At 40.0% G+C, this 18,182-nt stretch overlaps 2 protein-coding genes across 5 annotated transcripts in view; one reads left to right on the top strand and one right to left on the bottom strand.

Annotated features, from left to right (window-relative positions):
- The window catches only part of OTOG (otogelin), a 104,630-nt gene extending 90,299 nt beyond the window's left edge, over nt 1–14,331 (bottom strand). Inside the window, exons 1-8 of the mRNA XM_054201326.1 lie at nt 14,250–14,331; nt 14,093–14,153; nt 13,923–13,977; nt 10,475–10,565; nt 2,666–2,758; nt 2,296–2,450; nt 1,785–1,903; nt 1,149–1,354 (exon numbers count right to left, since the gene is read on the bottom strand). Coding sequence (XP_054057301.1) covers nt 1,149–1,354; nt 1,785–1,903; nt 2,296–2,450; nt 2,666–2,758; nt 10,475–10,565; nt 13,923–13,977; nt 14,093–14,153; nt 14,250–14,301 — 832 coding nt within the window. The 5' untranslated portion in view covers nt 14,302–14,331. The remainder of the gene's footprint in view (nt 1–1,148; nt 1,355–1,784; nt 1,904–2,295; nt 2,451–2,665; nt 2,759–10,474; nt 10,566–13,922; nt 13,978–14,092; nt 14,154–14,249) is intronic.
- A 3,222-nt stretch (nt 14,332–17,553) lies between these two features.
- USH1C (USH1 protein network component harmonin) overlaps nt 17,554–18,182 on the top strand; it is a 64,753-nt gene continuing 64,124 nt past the window's right edge. For 2 of the 4 annotated variants that reach the window (XR_008466355.1, XM_054200990.1), the window contains exon 1: nt 17,568–17,668. Coding sequence is in view for 3 of the 4 variants with exons in the window: in XM_054200990.1 (XP_054056965.1) it covers nt 17,633–17,668 (36 nt within the window). In the remaining variant the exon portion in view is untranslated. Of the gene's footprint in view, nt 17,669–18,182 lie in introns of all 4 variants that reach the window. The other 2 variants (XM_054200992.1, XM_054200991.1) reach the window with 2 other exon arrangements.

The following is an 18,182-nucleotide window of genomic DNA, read 5'->3' as shown; positions in this document are numbered from 1 at the left end:
GCACAAATACAAGTATCCATGCTAGCTTTAAACTAGCTAAGAAAAGTATTATCCATCATCAACAAGTGGTGACATTGATTACTACTTGAATTACTCACAAATGCATATCTTGCCATATCTTGCATCCCAAGCTAATTGGATAAATCTAGTATGCAATGTAATGACTTGTGCTACAATCACAGCTTTATGTGACTGAGATATCCTGAGTAAGATGAGAGGGTAGAGGAAAGTCTCTGAAGGCAATGAGGACAATGAGCTATTGATCTTGGTATTATTTTAAGAATTTTGATTTAGTCAAACTATTCAATGAGGGCAAGAGCTGATATTAGTGCAGCACTGATGCTTTCTAAAATTGAGTGGCACACTTAAACAACAGAGGAAACACCTACTACATATTGCACTTTGAGCTTTGAAGTAGTAGTCTACAAAAATACCAAAATCTGAAAGAGGAGGAGCAAAGAGTAAACAGCCCAAAGTAATGATTTCCAGGAGTTTTCATCACCTAACTTGAGACACCTTTCTGTGGGCCTGATTTTTTCCCCTGGTTTGTTTTTGGTTTTGTTTGTTGGTTTTTTTTTTTGTTTGGTTTTTTTTTTTTTTTAAGAGGTCTTCACTCAGTATTTATTGAGAGCCAAGACTCTTGGAAGTATCTGAAATTGATATCCAAGGATCACTGTTCACTTCTGAAAGTGTTACCATAAATGAAGTGCCAGATCAAATGAGACTGGGCAGTCTCTAGCATTTGATTTACTAATTAAAATTATGAATTTATTTCCAATAGCAATGTCTCAGGCTTCCACAGGCTCCTACATAAAATTGTTAAGCGTGCAGTGAACATTTAAAAGTAAGTTTTACCTTTCAAGTCCTTAGGAAAATGAAGTACAAATACCACTGTAGGCAACGGAGTAATACAGGTTTTTGTCATGCTTTTTAAAAAAATCTTCCTCTCCAGAGCCCCGTCTATATTGAAATTGGCCCTCTTCACTAACAATATCGTCTCCCAGAAGTACTTCCATGTCACATTTTCTATTTCAGAAGTTGCCCATCGTCTATTCAATTAGCATTATAATCAATAACTAAGCAAAGTAACATTTAGTTCACCTGAAAAAAACTGTATTAACACAAGAGGAAGTATTTTAAATACTCACCATAACTAGTTTCAAGGTCATCCTGCAGGATAGCATTATTGTTTCCACACAGTCCGTGTGTTTTGCCCAGGTACTCCGGTGCCATTTTGATATACACTGCAGAGGTACCATCCCAAGCCAGAGTAAAGGCATACTGGTGCCTGACTAGGAAGTATCCAGCCAGCTTCTGGATGTGTAAATTTCCAATAATATAAGGTAACTGTACTCTGAGACATGAGAATGAATCAAAAGTAACTTTACATGAGAAGTTACGACTATTAAAAAGAAATTACTTGCTGATTTAATGACTTCCTCATACATCTCAAAAAAAACCCCTGATATAAATATTAATTCCACTAAAAAAGATGAAGTTGCAAATAAGAGCAAAAAAAAAATCAAAGGATCAATGCCAACAGTTATGCTTCTTAATACCACGTACCACTCATTTAGATATCACCTTCCTCAGACACTACTCTGTAGATGGGGAGTAATTGTTACAGTTGTGCTCTGGATAGTTGGGTTTTTTTAGGCTACCAACAAAAAAAGTGATCAGTTTACATCTCTTATCAAATTAAAAGATTAATTACAGTGCAACTACAGCATCAGAAGAGATTAGTTACAGTGTAATTACAGCATCAGAAACATGAGTGCAATTACCCAAATTCTTTATAGGTGACTTCACTGCTCATCTTTATCTGTTCATCTCCAGAAAAGAATAAACTAACGGACCTTTTGCAGGAGTAAGGAGAAGAATGGCACTCAGGATCATTATTCACCTGCCAAACAGAATTACTCTCCAAGTCAAGATTTTAATCAAACTCTTCATAATCCATGTTACACAACTAATACCCCCGATCCCACCCTCAGCATATGAACAAGTAGTGTGGTCCCACTCTTCCCCAAAAAACGCAAGTACAATTAGCACTTTTTAGAGCAGCCTATTCACAGCAGCAGCAGGTTTTGAAAATACACTCATCAGTTTCCTTCCAGCTATTTACATTTTGTTCTATAGTAACTGGTAGCCCACATTACATTAGAATTACATCTAAATTACATTCTAGAACCCCATACTATCTATCATCACAAGTTATTTTTAATCTCTAAATATTAATGTGTTATTAGCAAGCTCAACAGCAGCTAAAAGGAACACAGAAGTGCAACCCCTTACCTGTATGGAAAAACTCTGTTCATCTAATTCAGTGTGTCTCACAAGCACGTATGTGGATTTCCCAGGAAAATAATAATAGAGTCCATCAAAAGTTTCAAAATTATATTGACCCCATGTTCTGCATATATGATCTCTTTCAGCACCTGTATTATACACTAATAAAAGGAGAGTCACTTGAGAAGTACCACTGTTTTTCAGATTCAGTCTGTAGTTGAGATCTATGTATGTGGTATGCTATGAAATATCACCACAGAAAAGAGGGAAAAATACTAGGGCATGAAGAAATCTTTAGGCAGAGGGCAGTATTCTTGTAGCTTTGAGAACTCAAGTACAATCCCAGAAACACAGTTAGTTTTCTCTCTTTACACACCTGTCTGGCATCTCGGTCCAGTTGCATTGAATCGACTGCAGTTGCACAGCTCTCTGTAGACACACTCACCTCCATTAAAACATGTTAATGAATCTGAGTGGAAAAAAACAAAGTATATTAAAAATAAATTATGATAATTTTCATTCTTAAGACACAGTTCTGTCACCAAATGTAACTCCATGAATGACAGGAGATGGTGGCTTAATATTTAAATGTCCAGGAGAATCCCAGAGGCCTCTACAAACAGGAAACACACTGCAAAAGCTTCACCTCAAGAAATAAAATGAGATGAAGTAAATCTATTGCTCATTTAGAGGACAAATCAAAATGGCTATGATATCTGTTACTTTGACATGGTTTTAGTCCCCTAAGCAATGAATAGAGGAAGTGAACAAGTATTACACAACAAAAAAGCATGGCGCATATATCCTTATATAAGATTGCTACAAATAACACTGTATAGGGAAGCTCAACCAGGATGAGAGCATACTAACCTAGAAATACAAATGCTGAGATCCCAGCTATAAATATTTTAGGTGCCCGTCCTCCTTCCATCTAACAACTTTTAAGTATACCAACCACAAATACTCTCCATAGAGACACAAGATCACTGCTCCTGTTTCTAATTTTATTACAGACAAACTCTTACAGAAGGAAAAATTTAAAGCTTAAGCACAGTGATCCTACTGTAGAGAAAGCAAGCTCCCTAACTTGCAGTGACAGGTTTGGGGGACGGAAAGGTGTTGGGTTTTTTTACTTTTTATTTACCCTGGGAAGATCCCCATCAAAATCCAACAAAACAGTTTTCACAGTCTAAGGAAAGATGTGCACAAGCAGAAACAAAGCTTCTTGCTACTAAGTTTAGACTTTGCGATTAAATGCTTTTCTAGCAATTGTGATACATTCACTTATTTTGCTACTGTTTGATATTTAAAATGCTTTCCTAAAGAGACTTAAATTTTAAACTTTAATAATTGAGTATTATGCAATCATAGTAATTTTTATGTTTGGAGAACAGAAACTGAGATTGTATTTGTTGGAGACAAGCAGGTAAGTTCCTCAGAAATTATTTCAGGAAGAAGCAAACTGAAGATTCAGCCTTCTTGCTTTCTTTATCTTTATAAACACCTCATTCTTGAAAAAATAGTCTTATATTTGAGTTTAAGTGCTGTCCTGAAAAACAGAACTCACAGAAAAAGATCTTTTCTCCCATTTCAGTAAAACCCCAGTTTATGAAATACCTAATCATCAGTAGTATACACAGAAGTCCTAACATACCTAGATTACCTTCAGGCTTTTGGGAAAGCTTTGCTAAAGAGGCTTTGCTGATGTATTAATTACTTATACAAAGACTTTTAAAATATCCAAACAATTAACTTTGATCCCTTTGTTTTCAACAAACACCACTCCTACACAAAAAAAAAAAAAAGAAAAAAGAAAAAAAAAGAGGTCATGCTGAAAAGAACAAGGCAGGTGGACAAAGTAAAAGAAATCACTCCTTTGCCTAGCTAGTCCAAATATCTAGCTCCTTTCCCTGCCTGGCCAGCATGAGTTCAATTTAAAAACTAATGCAAGCACCATGTAAAAAGGTCTCTACTTGTTCTGACTGAGCCATCTCATTTACATACTCACAGTGACCAGTCCTGTCACTAAGGCAAAAGCCTTATTCCTCTTGTCAAGAAAGGCAGACATTGATCCCTTTCATCTTGACTGTTGCGAGACCTGTGTAATCAGAGCTCAGGCCGCTGTTCTTTGCTTGCCCGGGATTATGCCCTATTGCTTGTCCAGTTACAATAACGTGCAATTAGACTGCAAGTCATGTTCCTGTTAGCTGTAGCGGAAGTTAGCCCCCTTTTGATGTTTCGAGTTGAATGATTCCCCCTTAAGCATGGCTCAAGTAACCTGCAGCAAGCCATGTTTATTCAGACTGTGCACACAGTCAGCTGATCTGGGGACCCTTCTGTCACTGGGAAGGACCTCCCTTGCTCCCTTTTAGAAAGAAAGGGAGTTAGTCAAATCTGAATCGGAAGTCAAATGACTCATTGATGAGCATTTTCCTCTGTATGAAGTTCTCTTCTGTCTGTGCGTGTATGATTCTAAGAAAACATGATAAACATAGCTCTTGTATTTGCTTATATTCCTTTTTACATCACTGTAGTATCTTTCCTTACGCTATGTAGAAGACCTCTGTGTGCAAAGATTAGTTATCCTTAACTAGGTAACAAGAAGAATACAGTGTCAATTCAGATCACATTTACTGTTCTCACTACTGCAAACAACGTGGCCTCCTTTAATCATCCAGTTCTGCTCAATTAGCACAGAAATACTTCCTTAGGTATCCTGAATAAACATCCTATAACAAAGGGTTCACTCTGATCTTTGTCATTAAAGGAATATAAGCTCCCTAAATAAGCTAACCCATATGATCATATCACAAGTTTAGGTCTCTCCTAGGGACATGAAAAACATTGTTAACACCTGCAGAAAGGGAACGAACATCAAGACTAAGCAAAGGTTAAAATTAGGAAATGTTATAGAAGAACATTGTGTCCTTCGTTTACCTGAAAGTGACCTTTATTAAAAAGTCCTTAGCTCCTCTTTTTCCTTTGACATTATGCCAGCTAAGTGCATTGGGTTGGAATCTGAAATTGAAAACTGGTGAGACTTTTCTAGCAGAAAGTGGTAGGCCTAAGTAACATGATTCGACCCATGTAAGTAATAATGTGATTTCTAACCAGTGGTGCCATTACAACCTGCAAGCCACTCTGATAATATGACCATTGTCGCCATGAAGCAACTTGTCTCAAATTCCTTCTTTATTGAACAGGATGAAGACTTGGGATCATCTTATAACAGAAGCCTGAATTCTTCCCTGCTCCTCTCATTGCTTAAATACTCTAACCATCTGGTAATTACTGAATAGGCTGCAACCTCATGCAATATGTGGACAGGGTTATTTTAGTCCCTTGGGCAGCTGGAACTCCATTTAGTTCATCTCCCTCTTAATTCTTCAGCATCAGGCAGTGAGAGCCTTCAGGCCAGAGCAGTAGCAGAACCTCATGCCCACTATTTATCACAGCCTTTGGAAAAGTGAGACTAATCTAGCCTGTTTGCATTTCATTGCAAGTGTTTTATGGAGATCAGTGTCCAAGCTTCACTGAAATCATCACTGCTGTTGCTCTCTGAAAAGACATGTTTTATATAGCATTACGTAGACCTGACAAAACAAAGTTCCAAAATCCATTTTGAAATACGGTACAGTCCCACCCACCTCTGGCCTTTCAAATGTTCGTGACCTGAGCTCCAAGCACAAGTTCTGCCAATTTCATATGATAACTGTTCAAAGGCATCTTGCACCTTCATCAAAATAAGCATTTATTTTGAAATATTATTATAGGTGCAATATTTTGTGGGTTTGTATCTATGATACTGTATCCACTTAGTTTCTTATGCTTTCTACTATTATTACTTCTTAGTAGTTACTACTTATACGACTACATTAGTATTACTTATAAGAGTACATTACTACTCACATGAATACTTAAGATCTCTTGAATCATAAAATACCAGGTTGGAAGGGACCTCAAGGATCATCATCTGGTACAACCTTTATTGGCAAAAGCAACTGAACTTATTTCAGTTACAAATCAACTATATGTACAGGTTTGCTCACCCATGATTTGTTCTTTAGAACTTTTAACAGTTTATTAGGAATAAAATTAGAATAGCTGAAAGTAATTCGCATAATGTGAAGCCCTTCAGTATGAAGTAAGATACAGTTACTGAAGAACAGCTCTACTCTTGGAGCACAAAGAGGTAACTGCAAAGAAAACACGTATCTGTACCCCATACCAAAGTTAAGATGCTAAATGAAAGAGACATCTAAATTAAAGTTTTTTCAAAGTAAAAACAAGCCAACACATTCAAGAACATGCCTGACTATTCAAATTACCATATGCATAAACTTTTAAATACTTGATTTTTGTTTTAACCATCACATCAATCCAGTTGCTCCAACTGAATTGACTTCACTGTAATATACCATTACCATCAATACACTATTAATTCTTGAAGATTTGTAACTGATGTGGACCTTCTTATGGGTATTTTTCTGTAAAACATTAAGCACTTCCAATTGTTGGAATTCTGTATTTTGTTACTTTAAGAAGTGGCATGAAAAATTTGTTTATTGCAAATCTATGAAGACAGGTTTCCTTTTAGGATATTCATTACTACTTTCACTTGGACAGAAAAGTTGAAGCATGAAAGATTAATTTAGAGATGTGAAAGTGATCAAATTTTATTTAAGCTAGGTAGGTACAAGGTCCAGCCTGTTCCCTCAGTTCTTATGATTCTGACTATTTATCAATTTTGGCCCAAACAGTTTCAGAGCTCCAGAGAGTCATTTGCAGAAACAGACAAAGACTTTATAATTTTCAGATTCTTTAAAAGATGGCACATTTTAAAAGCTTTATGCAAGTGTATGTGAGAGGTCTCTCTGAAGGTTATCAAACTACCAAAAAGATCAATTTTTAAAAAATGAGCAAATTTTATTCTGAAATGGAAAAGTGAAAAAACAAAGCAGTTTGGGATAAGAATTTGCAAGACACCTATAGCCATGCATAAAAGAGAGAAAGTACGCTTAAAATTGAATATTTAAACTTTTGCTGTCAACGTTCTTGAAATTTTATATTTTGTACACCTGCATCATTTCCATTGCACACTTTCTCTAGAAAGCTTTCAGGTGTCCTTTTGATTACGGGAGAACTAATAAAACTAATATTTCTTGCATTATCTTTCATCCTTCATAGTCTTTGAAAGCATCTGTCTGTAATGGCACAAGTTTTCTGTGGCATACAGGCTTCAACAGCATGCAATACAGCCCTGAAATGAGGACAAAGATCTCATTACACCAGGATGTAAAATTTTCCTTTCTGAGATTGAGGTGAATGAGTAGGATGTAATTTTAATCCTGCAATACTAAGAGTCTTCCAGTTGGTTGCAGATTTTCTGCTCTGGTGCACCTCTTTGAAATCAGCACACATATTGTAAGGGACAAGTACCTTCTATAGTAACAGTGACTTTAAACATTAAAGACATGCCTGATACAGGTTTTCAACACAGGAAAATTTGAAGTGTTTCATCTGTTCAGAATTTTCAGCAGTAGTTTGAAACTTACTTCCAGAAATAATTTGTTTTGCCTGTCACGCATTCTTAGTATACTTTAGCTCTGCTTTTTTGTTTGTTTTGCTTGGGTTTTTTTCTTTAACTTTGCATGAAAAACAGATATGTGCGGAAGGAAGTTGCAAGTTTAACATCTATGTAAACTACATGTTAACTGCTGTAAGTTATTCTGATAAGCGTTTCAAAACTCAAATCCCATACTCCCCGGGTACAAGAAACTAACACAAGAATTTATCTCTTGGCATTTACTTGTACTATACCAAATTTTTGTTCCCTTGACATATAAAGCATTACATTGCTTTCTAAACTACTTTCAGTTGACTAATACAATGGTAAAGAGATCTATTGTACAATAAATCATGCTCTCATCATACAAAAAATTCCACATAAAACATGTTAGTTTGTCGATATCGACAGAGTTATAGGAAGCAAGAAAAACGTTATTGCAACAAGAATTTACTGTAATAGAATGAAATATAAGTCCGTTATAATCAGTTTTATAAATATGTCATAATTTTCAGGGACATCACTAAACTAGAGAAAGAAGCTAACAACCTACCTTGCTGAGTTTAAAAAAAAAAATGCAAAAAACCAAACACACAAACCCCACACCAATTTACTATTTCATATATCTCCAGATTAGTGGGCAGAGCTATAGCAGATTGCATCTCTAGTCAAATGGGAAGAGCCAAAACAAAACTATTGTTCTAAGCATTTAGAGCGTGTTACCGAACTCTTGCACAAGGCAGATCAGGTTGTTCTTTTGTTTTGTTTTCAGTATGTCTTTTGCGCACAGACAACAATGGATTCCATCTTCCACACAGTTTACTGGGATTTCAAAAGGAAACTTCCAAGTGTAGGTATTCCACTGACCAGAGAGTTTAATAATCCTGATTTTATGTGCCTTCAAGTATGGGCAACCATCAATAATTTTTAAATTATGTCTCCAACAACATTGTCTTGCCAGAGCAAGTACATCAGAAATGGAAAATCCTTATGAAATATTTTTGCCCTATAGAAATAGGCATTAGAAAGAAAACAGGAAGTCTGTCCTATTACATCTGCAGAGGGCAATGAAGCATAGCTCTTGCCATCATAACTACATTCTCCTTTAAAAGCTTAGACATGTGATGGGCAGACTTACTACCCATTTCATTCTCCTTCGTTATAGATTTGTCCTTCTCTTTCTTAAGTATTAGGCCTACTTAAGAAGCAATAAACTTGTACATAAACCATTTGTAAGAGTCTTGCCAAGGCTTTATGCACAAGTTTATTATTGCACACTTTAACAGTAGCACAATGCATCTTAAAAGTCTTTTTTTCCAGCTGCTTGCTCTGAAGCAAAACGTGAAATCCACTGGTTCCATTAAAGGAATTTTCACTTGGCAAAAAAATAAACCCAGGGAACCAAACAATTATTATGGCAACAAATTTCTCAGCATGATTTGCGCATCTTTTTGGAAGCTGCTTTATTTGGTTAAAAAAAAAAAAAGGAGAGCTAAGAAAAGAACTACTTCTTGGTCATTAAGCTGGTGCAACCCTCAAAAGCAGAGGGATTTTTACTGGTATAGACTGCTATACTTGCAAAGCAGTTTTATGGTACACAATATACATATATGATATTTTTCATATACTGGCAAGGTTCATAGGTAATCGTTTTTATTTGAGTAATATCATGCTTCTCTAGACCCTGCTATTATTCCCCCACATTCAGCTACACACTTCTCAAAAGCTTCTGAAAACAGTATGTATTAAACAAAGACATTAAAAGCTTTTGGGGATAACACAACCCTAATCACAACTGATCAGAGTCCAATCTACACATCAGTCTTGCATTTTGTGATATAAAAGCATGGGATGCAAATCCAGACTATTCACTATGAGTTAGGTCACACATCCAATGCAACCAATCAGGCTGACTGAAGAGAAACAAGAGGTTTTGCAACACTAAAATTATTCTGAATTACTTTGCCTCATGTTTCCCCTTTGTACAAGGCAAGCATGACACAGGCTCTACAGAAGAGCTAACATATGGGATCTTTACCCTTGAGCAAAGAGATTTAAGCCTGTGCATTTCACCGCTGAAAATAAGATGAACCAAAAAAGACAAGATGCAAATTCCTCAAGCAAACGCCCACCACTGCAAGCCGGTGGCTAGAAGTACCTCATCCTGCTAACCCATGGATTACACACACGAAAAGCATTCATAGATTACCTCAGCAGAAAAGTAACAAACAAGAAACCTCCAAACACAGAAGAGATATAAGACAGGTAATTTAATGGCATCTAGGCAGCAATTCACATCTTTAAGTGGATTTTAGCAAGCCACATCTTTTTTCCACAACAAGAGCAGATTTCCCTGCTGAAAGCTCTTTGGTAGAAAACCTGCAGTTAGAGACAGTCTTTCAAATGATCAAACCAAAACCTGGTATAAACTTAAAGCTAGGCCAAACCCCATGATAAGTTGCCATATTCCTGTAGTCCTTTGAGGCCAATCAAGGTAGAGGCCCCTTATATTGAAGGCTGTATTAGTTATTTTAGGTTTTTTTCTTCATAAAATAATTAAATGATGCAGAATATAAAGGACAATTGAAGTTACTTCATGTAGAAACATAAGTAACTTACCGGATGGTCCACATTTCATATTGTGAAGTCTCTTGTTCCGAGATAAGGATATCGCAGTAGATGAAGCATTATAAACTGCCATTCCAGACTCCTTTCAGAAAGAACAAAGAAATCAGCAGCTATAGCCAAAACACTTCAAAAAAAATCTCTTCAAAGTCTATCAGTAAATTTATCATTTTTAGTAAGCTCACTGCTTCACCCAGCAAAATCAACAGGTTTGTTTTGTCGTGGTTTTTTGTTTGTTTTTAACAAAATCATAAACACCCAGGTTAGTTTTCAAAACATTTCCTACCATATCCTCCTTAATCTTTTCTTGTTGTTCCAACATTCAAAAATACATTATGACTGACTGAAGATTTTATTCTCTCGTGTTTCCTTTCTTGTAAGCACTTCTGCCTTCAACAGTCAGCAGCAAGGTATCTTGAGTTTTCTTGTATTAATTCTCAATACTGTATTAAGTGAAGCTTCCTTTTTCTCCAATAAATTGCCTTTTGGAACCCAAGCATTTCTAGTCTATCAGACTTTGTAATCATTTTCACAAATTGGTATGTCATGATACTTTGACTCCCCCACTCATTCTTGCCATATTCATCTATTAATCCAACTTCCACTTCATTCTTCCATCTATCAGTGATGCTAGCCACATCACAAATCCCTCCACTCTCTTTCCAAACTCAAATTATTTACACAGTGGCAGCTGTATCACTTCTGAACCAGAAACATACTGAGTCCTACCAGAATACCACAACAAGAACTCACATCAATGCTTTGGGGAAGCAGGGGGAAAACCCCCAGGTTAGCTGTTAACAGCTTAAAAGTCAGTCATCGTCAGTAGCCATCTGACAGCTTCTATGTAAATTGGAGGGATAACATTATTATATACTGTTTTACTGAAGTATAGTGCACAGTTTAGGTATGATGTGTGAACACATGAGTTCCTTCCCATCTTCTTGGAAGTTGAAAGTTTTAGCACTTTATTTAAAATTTATGATCTTGTCTACCCCATTTACAGAGAAATGGGACTAGGTACAAACCCAGTTATTTATACAAAGAGGTACTGTAGATAGGATATGTGAAATTGCTCTTTTAGATGCAGCTTTGAATGCTCAGGTTCAAGGAAACTTGAGAACAAAGACAACCCATCTTAAAAGGAGCATTCTAATGAATGAAAGGTATAGTAAAGCACCTGAGCACATATAAGTGGCTTATTATTCCCCACAATTTTTCTTTGAGAGGAAACAATATCCAAGACAATTTACTCAGAAAATAATTTCCATACCAGCTCTTGGAGAAAATATGCTTTAAGGGAATAATATTAACTTGTGGTTTTAGTCTGCACAAAACAATCAGTCCTGTAGGACGTGCTATCATGCAGAAGCGAAAGCAACACTGATCTATAAAGGTGCCCTAAAGAGTTCTTCAAAACTTAAAAACTCATGTTTCCTTTAGGGAAAAAAAAAAAAAAAAAGCCAGCAATACATCAAATCACAAAAGCCAATTCAGTCTATATCGTCTACTTGAGACAAGAGAAGAGCAGACCTGTTTACCCAAGTTACAAAAAATCCATTGATATTTTTTCAGGATATGGTTTTATTGCCATGCTCATGACAGGTAGATGTATACCTCCTAATTAGTATGCCTTTATTAAAACCGTGTTGCTCACCTTCTCTATAGCCTCCTGTCTTTGTTCTAGAACTGCCTACCTCTAGGGTGAGTACAATTTTTCCCAATTTAACATGAGCTTTTTGATCCTCAGAAGCCAATGACTTATGACAGTAAGTTTTTCCTTATTAAAGATGCATCTAATTACATTTACCTAGTTTACTTAACATAGATGTTACAGCCATTTCATGTTATTACTTCACCTCATGAAGAGCAGTAGCTATATCCTCTAAAATGTTCATATTTCAGTGACACATTAATTACAGAATACAGTTTTCATTAAGGAAAATTCAGTGACAAATACAGTACCTGTTAATAAACAATATTAGCCACAATGCATGATGTCTACAGTGATACAAATAACTATGCAAAATATTTCCAAAATAACATTAAAAACAGAACCTGATACATCTACATAATTTTACCTAAGGACTTGGTTAGATATATAGCATTTAATTTTCACGCCATAGAGTTTTATCATTCAAATTTCTCAGTCTTGTGCACAGTTCTGCAACATATTTTTAGAATAGCAGGTGTTTGCTGTGTTCTAAATATCTATTTAGACATTTGACGGAAAACCTATCTCAGAAGCTATGTCATTAACTGAGTCTCCATGGACATAAAATTCTGACGAGGGCTCAACCACCATCACGTAATGTTGCTTCTCCTCTTGAAGAAGCTTATTAAAAGCAAGAACATGTGAAAATCCATAATTGTTGGGTTTAGACAGTTCAAATGGCTAGAACAACTATTCTTCAGGTTCTCACCTTTTTAAAACTAATATTGAAATTTTTTTTTTCTTTTTCCTAAGCATATTTCTTACTGAAGATTTCTGCTCAGTGGGCTAGCACAGAAGGAAACAAAGAGTCTATTACTGTATCCTGAATTCTTGGGGGAGACCTCAAACAACCTGTTTGCAGTTACCTGTGGCACATTTTTCTCTCCGCTGAGCTTCTCCCAGAAAGAGCAGGGAGAAAGAAAGGCAACTCCTCTGCAGAGCCGCAAACAAGGGCTACAAAGCAAACTTTCCTCTTCCCACCCTCAAACAAGGGAGCAGGAACCACACACCCTAATTACATTTCAGCAACACACCACGAATGATATAGTTGGGCTGCCAAGATAAACCACATCCAAAAACCCGTACTGAGTTGTAGTGATCTGATACTGCCAGCTCGTTTACTTCCACCGAGAAGTGAAAAGGCTCCCACAAAGCGATTATTGCTGGATGAGCCAGACCAGACCATGGCTTTTGCTGGAGCAAGGATGCTTCATACTGCATATAACTATGTCTGAACGAGCTGAAGCTCTAGCTACCACCTTCCCTCCCTGCTTAAATACTTTAAGCCCCAAGCTCCCTTTCATTCATGACTGATACTCCTTATGGTTGGGATAAAATACACATTCAAAGCTGTTTAAAGGGCAAGTCCTGAAGAATCACAAAGGGTAGGGCAGCCATCAGAAACACCGACAGTATCATTGTAACGTACAGGCATATTCAGGTGAGATACGAGAAATGCATTATCCTAGCGACAACCAAAACACCCGTCCCTCAGACCGCCGCCGCCAACCAACCCCTCAGGCGGCGGCACAGGGCGGGAAAACCGGGCACCATCTTGGGCCAGGAGCGACGGCACCACCTCACCTCCTGAGCCCCGGTTCGAGACAACCGACGGCGGGGAGGGCTCCTCAGACAAAAGTCAGACCTCCCGGCAGCCTCGTCTCCCCCAAGGAGTCGCGGCCATGCCCGCCCGCCGCCCCTCACAGCGCCCGGCCCACATCCCCCTACCTGCGTCGCCGCGGCGAGGCCATCCCTTCTCCGAGGTCCCGCGGCGCTGTCGCGCCTGAGAGCAGGAGAACAAGGCTGGGTTTACTCGTCCCGTACAGCCCACCCCACCCAGCCCCCCCTCAGGGCTGCCTGAGGGAAAGGAGCCCCACCACGCCCCGGCTGGCTCTCACCTAGGGAGCGGTAGGTCCCCGCCGACAGGGAGCTGGGCCCGGGCACCCCATGGAGACAGAGCTGGAAGGCAAAGGCACAAGGTTAGTGGTGGCCGGGACTACCCTCTGATTCCTCCCTCCCGTCCTGCCCTTGCGCCCAGCCCAGCGGGAGGCTCACCCGATGACAGCCAGGCACACAGCAGCGCCCCGAGGAGAAGCTGGGCCTCCATGCGGACTGAGCAGCGGCTGTTTCCCGCGGAGTGGCCCTCAGCACCAGCCGCTACCTGCGCCCTGGGCTCATCCCGCCCTCCGGGGCGGGGCGGCCGGGGGGTTTATCAACCGCCCACCCGCCCTCCGCCCCTTTCCTGAGCACCCACCCCAGACAATACGCCTCGCGTCGCAGCACAGCTCCTAGCCCCGGGCTGGCCTCTGCAGCCGGGCGGATCCGGCCCTACTAAGGCTTCTCCCTGACCACCTGTGCCGGGCACTGACTCCTCTGGCTCCTCATGTTTATTTTCACTTTGCCGTTCTCCTGGGGTTTAGGAAAGGATTTAGTGTTGCGGCTTCTCGTCAGGAGCCGAGACCCCCGCGGTGGGGTGCGAGGCTGCGCCCCGCTTCTAGCGCCATGGAACCCGGGGCTTGCTTCGCGCTCGCTGCTGGCAATGTCGCACGGCCGGGAACGGGCAGCTTGCGGGGAGCCGCCAGCTTGTGCCGAGGGGCAGCGAGCGTTGTCAGTGCTAAACAGGGAGCATTGCCCCCGACCCGCTGAAACAGGTGTCAGAACCTGAGTGATGAAAGGCAGGAGTAAAACACGAACTGAATGCGGCAGGCAGCCAATGCGTATGGGCTAGTTCCGCAACTTCTGATAACTTATTGTTACTATAAATTCACACTCCTAAATTTTGAGTTCTTTGTGGACCGTTTTCCAGGTTTATTCTTTTTTTTTTCTCTTGTGATTAAATTTTCTGTTTTACCTTTCTTCCATTATTTTTTTGCCTTTTCTCTCACCTCTTCCTGTCACTGTAACCTTTTTTCTGTTCTCTTCCCTCTCCCATCTGCTGCTGCCTCCCTCCCCATCATTCTTCAGGTTTGCATATCTTATAACAGAAGCTTTAGAAGCTGCCCATACCAGGTGAGAAACTGTCTCAGATGAAAAGGGGCCTTTTCTGACTGCTTTGGGAAGTCTGTTAACAGTAAGTCATTAAAAAGATCTCTTTTCTGCCTTTGTAATTTGTCCCTGTGGATTGTGTTTCTTGCTGCAACAAGTGTTTCATTTCTAATGAAACGATGGAAAACTAGTGATGTTTTCGCTGAGAATTCTGTTCTCTTCTGTAAATGTTGGAGGGAGAATGCGTATGAGAGAAAAGAAAGTGAGACAGAAAAGATATTATTTTCCCTCCGCACAGCCTTTTTCCCAATAACCCCAAACAGATATTTAGAATTACATGCTAGCCTCAGCCTGTAGCAGAGACCATCTACTCTGAATGCACCAGGCTTTGGTGCACTTTCTCTGGTCCAGATTACATTAATGGAAGTAGAAAAAGTAGATTAAAAGCAACAGGAATCAGTTTACACAACACACATTTTAATGTATTTCTTTGCCTACTAAAAGGGCTGCCCACTTTATTAATTTTCCCTTAATGTTCCCACAAGTAGCAAACTTGAAACTAGTTTGATGCTAATTTGGATGCAATTTGATTTCTTGCTGTGAAATATTTCATTATCAAAACCTAATAAACAGTCAAAATGGTACCATCTTTTAATATGACATATTTGAAGTAATGTAAACTTCAGAACAATCTCATAAGTTTTCTGATTATCAAACTTCCAGTTTGGGAGCATTGGGTAGCTTTGTGGGTTTGTTTGCTTTGTGTTTATTCACAGTAGAGGACCGGAATTCATGTAACAGCAGACTAACAGCCCACCAAGTTCATTCCTTTCTGTGATGTGTCCTTTACCTGATGTTTCAGAGCAGTTTTCAGATCACCAAATTAAGTTAACACCACTATATTTTACTACATGGAGGAGTTTATGACTCCTGGAAAATTTATCTATATGATAAAGTAACTTTCCAATGTACTTAACTTTCAGCTTATAGAATTCCTGAGAAGTCTTCTAGAAGCAATTGATAGATATCAATGATTGTTATAGTCTGTATGTAAATTTAAAGGAAACATACATGATATTTTATGGGTCATTTAAATTTCATGTATCTCCTTCCTTCTCTTTTCAATTATAAGACAATTTTAGTTTGCGTACTCAGGGAAGAAACACTGTATCTGTGTGTCTAATGCTTAGATGAGATAGCTTTTCAATATTGTGTGATACTGGAGTTTGGATAGAAGACAAATTATTTGTGTACTAATAGTTGCACTTCTCACAGAAAATTGTTTTCTGAAAACAGTTTTTTTATTTATTTGTACAGAGGCTTAAAATGCATTCCTCTCTTATTCCTGACACCTGATATGAAAAATGGGTAGTGTACATCCCATTGAATTGTTCCAATACAGCGAAGCCATCTTCTGAAAGGGGTAAGAGCAACTTCTAGAGGAGCTGGTGTAGCTTACAAAGGTTATCACACAGAAATAATAAAACAGGTTTGTATTTAGCAGTATGGATTTTTTTTATCATGCCTTTTTATGTATTCATACAAGTTCCCACTCTGTTGGAAGGAGGAGCAGTGTGCTTACCTGTGCTTACCTAAATCACATTCCCTCTGGAGTTACGTGCGTAAAGCTGATTCCACAGGGTGACTAAGGGACATAGGTTGGTAGGTCTCCTCCACTTGCGTCCAGCCTTGGTTGCAGAAGTCTTTGTTATCATGTACTACAGTACGGAAAGTGGGAGAAGAACCAGGCCAAGACAAAAAAACCTAAAAGAGATTATTCTGAAATAGGCTCCTTTTCAGGCACACTGAGCTTGATTCTTACACAGTTACTCACAGTAGGCATGTCAGAGACTACATTCATAAGCAACAATATTCTGTTAGTGGGGAAGGCTGGTAGAAATCAGAATTAGACAGCGATACATCAGATTCACCCTGTTTACCTGAAAATAAAAAAAATGAGATTATTTGCAGTAGAGAAATTTATGGAAGCAAGTTCTTTTTCTCCCTCTCCCCCCCCCCCCAGGTGTTAGCATGCTTTAAATTTTACACCTTCATGCATTTTTTAAATAGTAGGGCTAGTGATGAACATACCTACAAATACAAAAGAGAAGTTTGGATGTGAGCTCCGTGCCGTATGAGAAGCACCAGTTGGAAAAATCAGCCCCGGGAAAAGGCCAGGTAACATTCGGGGGGGGGTGGCTTTTCTTTTACTTTCTCTTTTTGCTTTGGCCTTAAACAAGCAAAGCCTGGGGTCGCAGGGAGGTTATCGCTGCCCGGTGGCTCGTGCCGCTAACGCAGCGAGGTATTGGAGCGGCGGCGAGGGCGGGCGAGGGCCGGGGATGCTGTAGGCGGCGGCGGGCGAGGAGCGCGACGGGCGCGCCTCCCACCGCCCCGGGGCGCGGCCTCACCGGCGCAGCCGCCCCGCTCCGCACCGCGCCCGCACCCAGCTCAGCATGGAGCGCAGGGTGGCCCGTGAGTTCCGGCACAAGGTAAGAGTAGTGGGGCCCAGGGACGCCTGGGGTCGCCTCGGCGGGCGAGCGCAGGCTGCGGGCAGAGCTGCTCCCCCGCGGGCTGCAGGAAGGGAAGGAGGCGAAGCGGCGGGCGGGGGCTCGGCGCCGGGAAGGCCTGGGGCGTGCTGCTGGCCCTGCCCGAAGGCTGCCCGTATCCCGGAGTGAGCGGCGGGGAAGGGGGGAGCTCGGGAAAGTTGGCGCTGCCCTGCCGATGGCACGGGTGGCAGCCTCCTGTGAGAGGGGTGGTTGTAAAACTTTAAAACCCTTTAAAAGGGAGGGAGAGAAGAGGAGAAACATTCCTTAGCGCATGAGCTTTTTCAGGGCTTGTTACAATTCATTTTATTTTTAATATCATGTAAAAAATGTTGCGCCTAGTTCAGGGAAGGCAAAAGTGCAGGTGCTGAAGTCCAGGCCCGGGCCGGTGGCAGCCGCAGCCCTGTGCGCTGCCAGCCGGCGCTCGGGAGGCTCTGGTTCCATCTTAACATTCACCAGT

This window comes from Rissa tridactyla, chromosome 4 (assembly GCF_028500815.1).
Source record: "Rissa tridactyla isolate bRisTri1 chromosome 4, bRisTri1.patW.cur.20221130, whole genome shotgun sequence".
Classification (NCBI taxonomy): Eukaryota; Metazoa; Chordata; class Aves; order Charadriiformes; family Laridae; genus Rissa; species Rissa tridactyla.
Note: the sequence above shows the minus strand (reverse complement) of the source record. Positions and strands in the feature narration are given on the sequence as shown.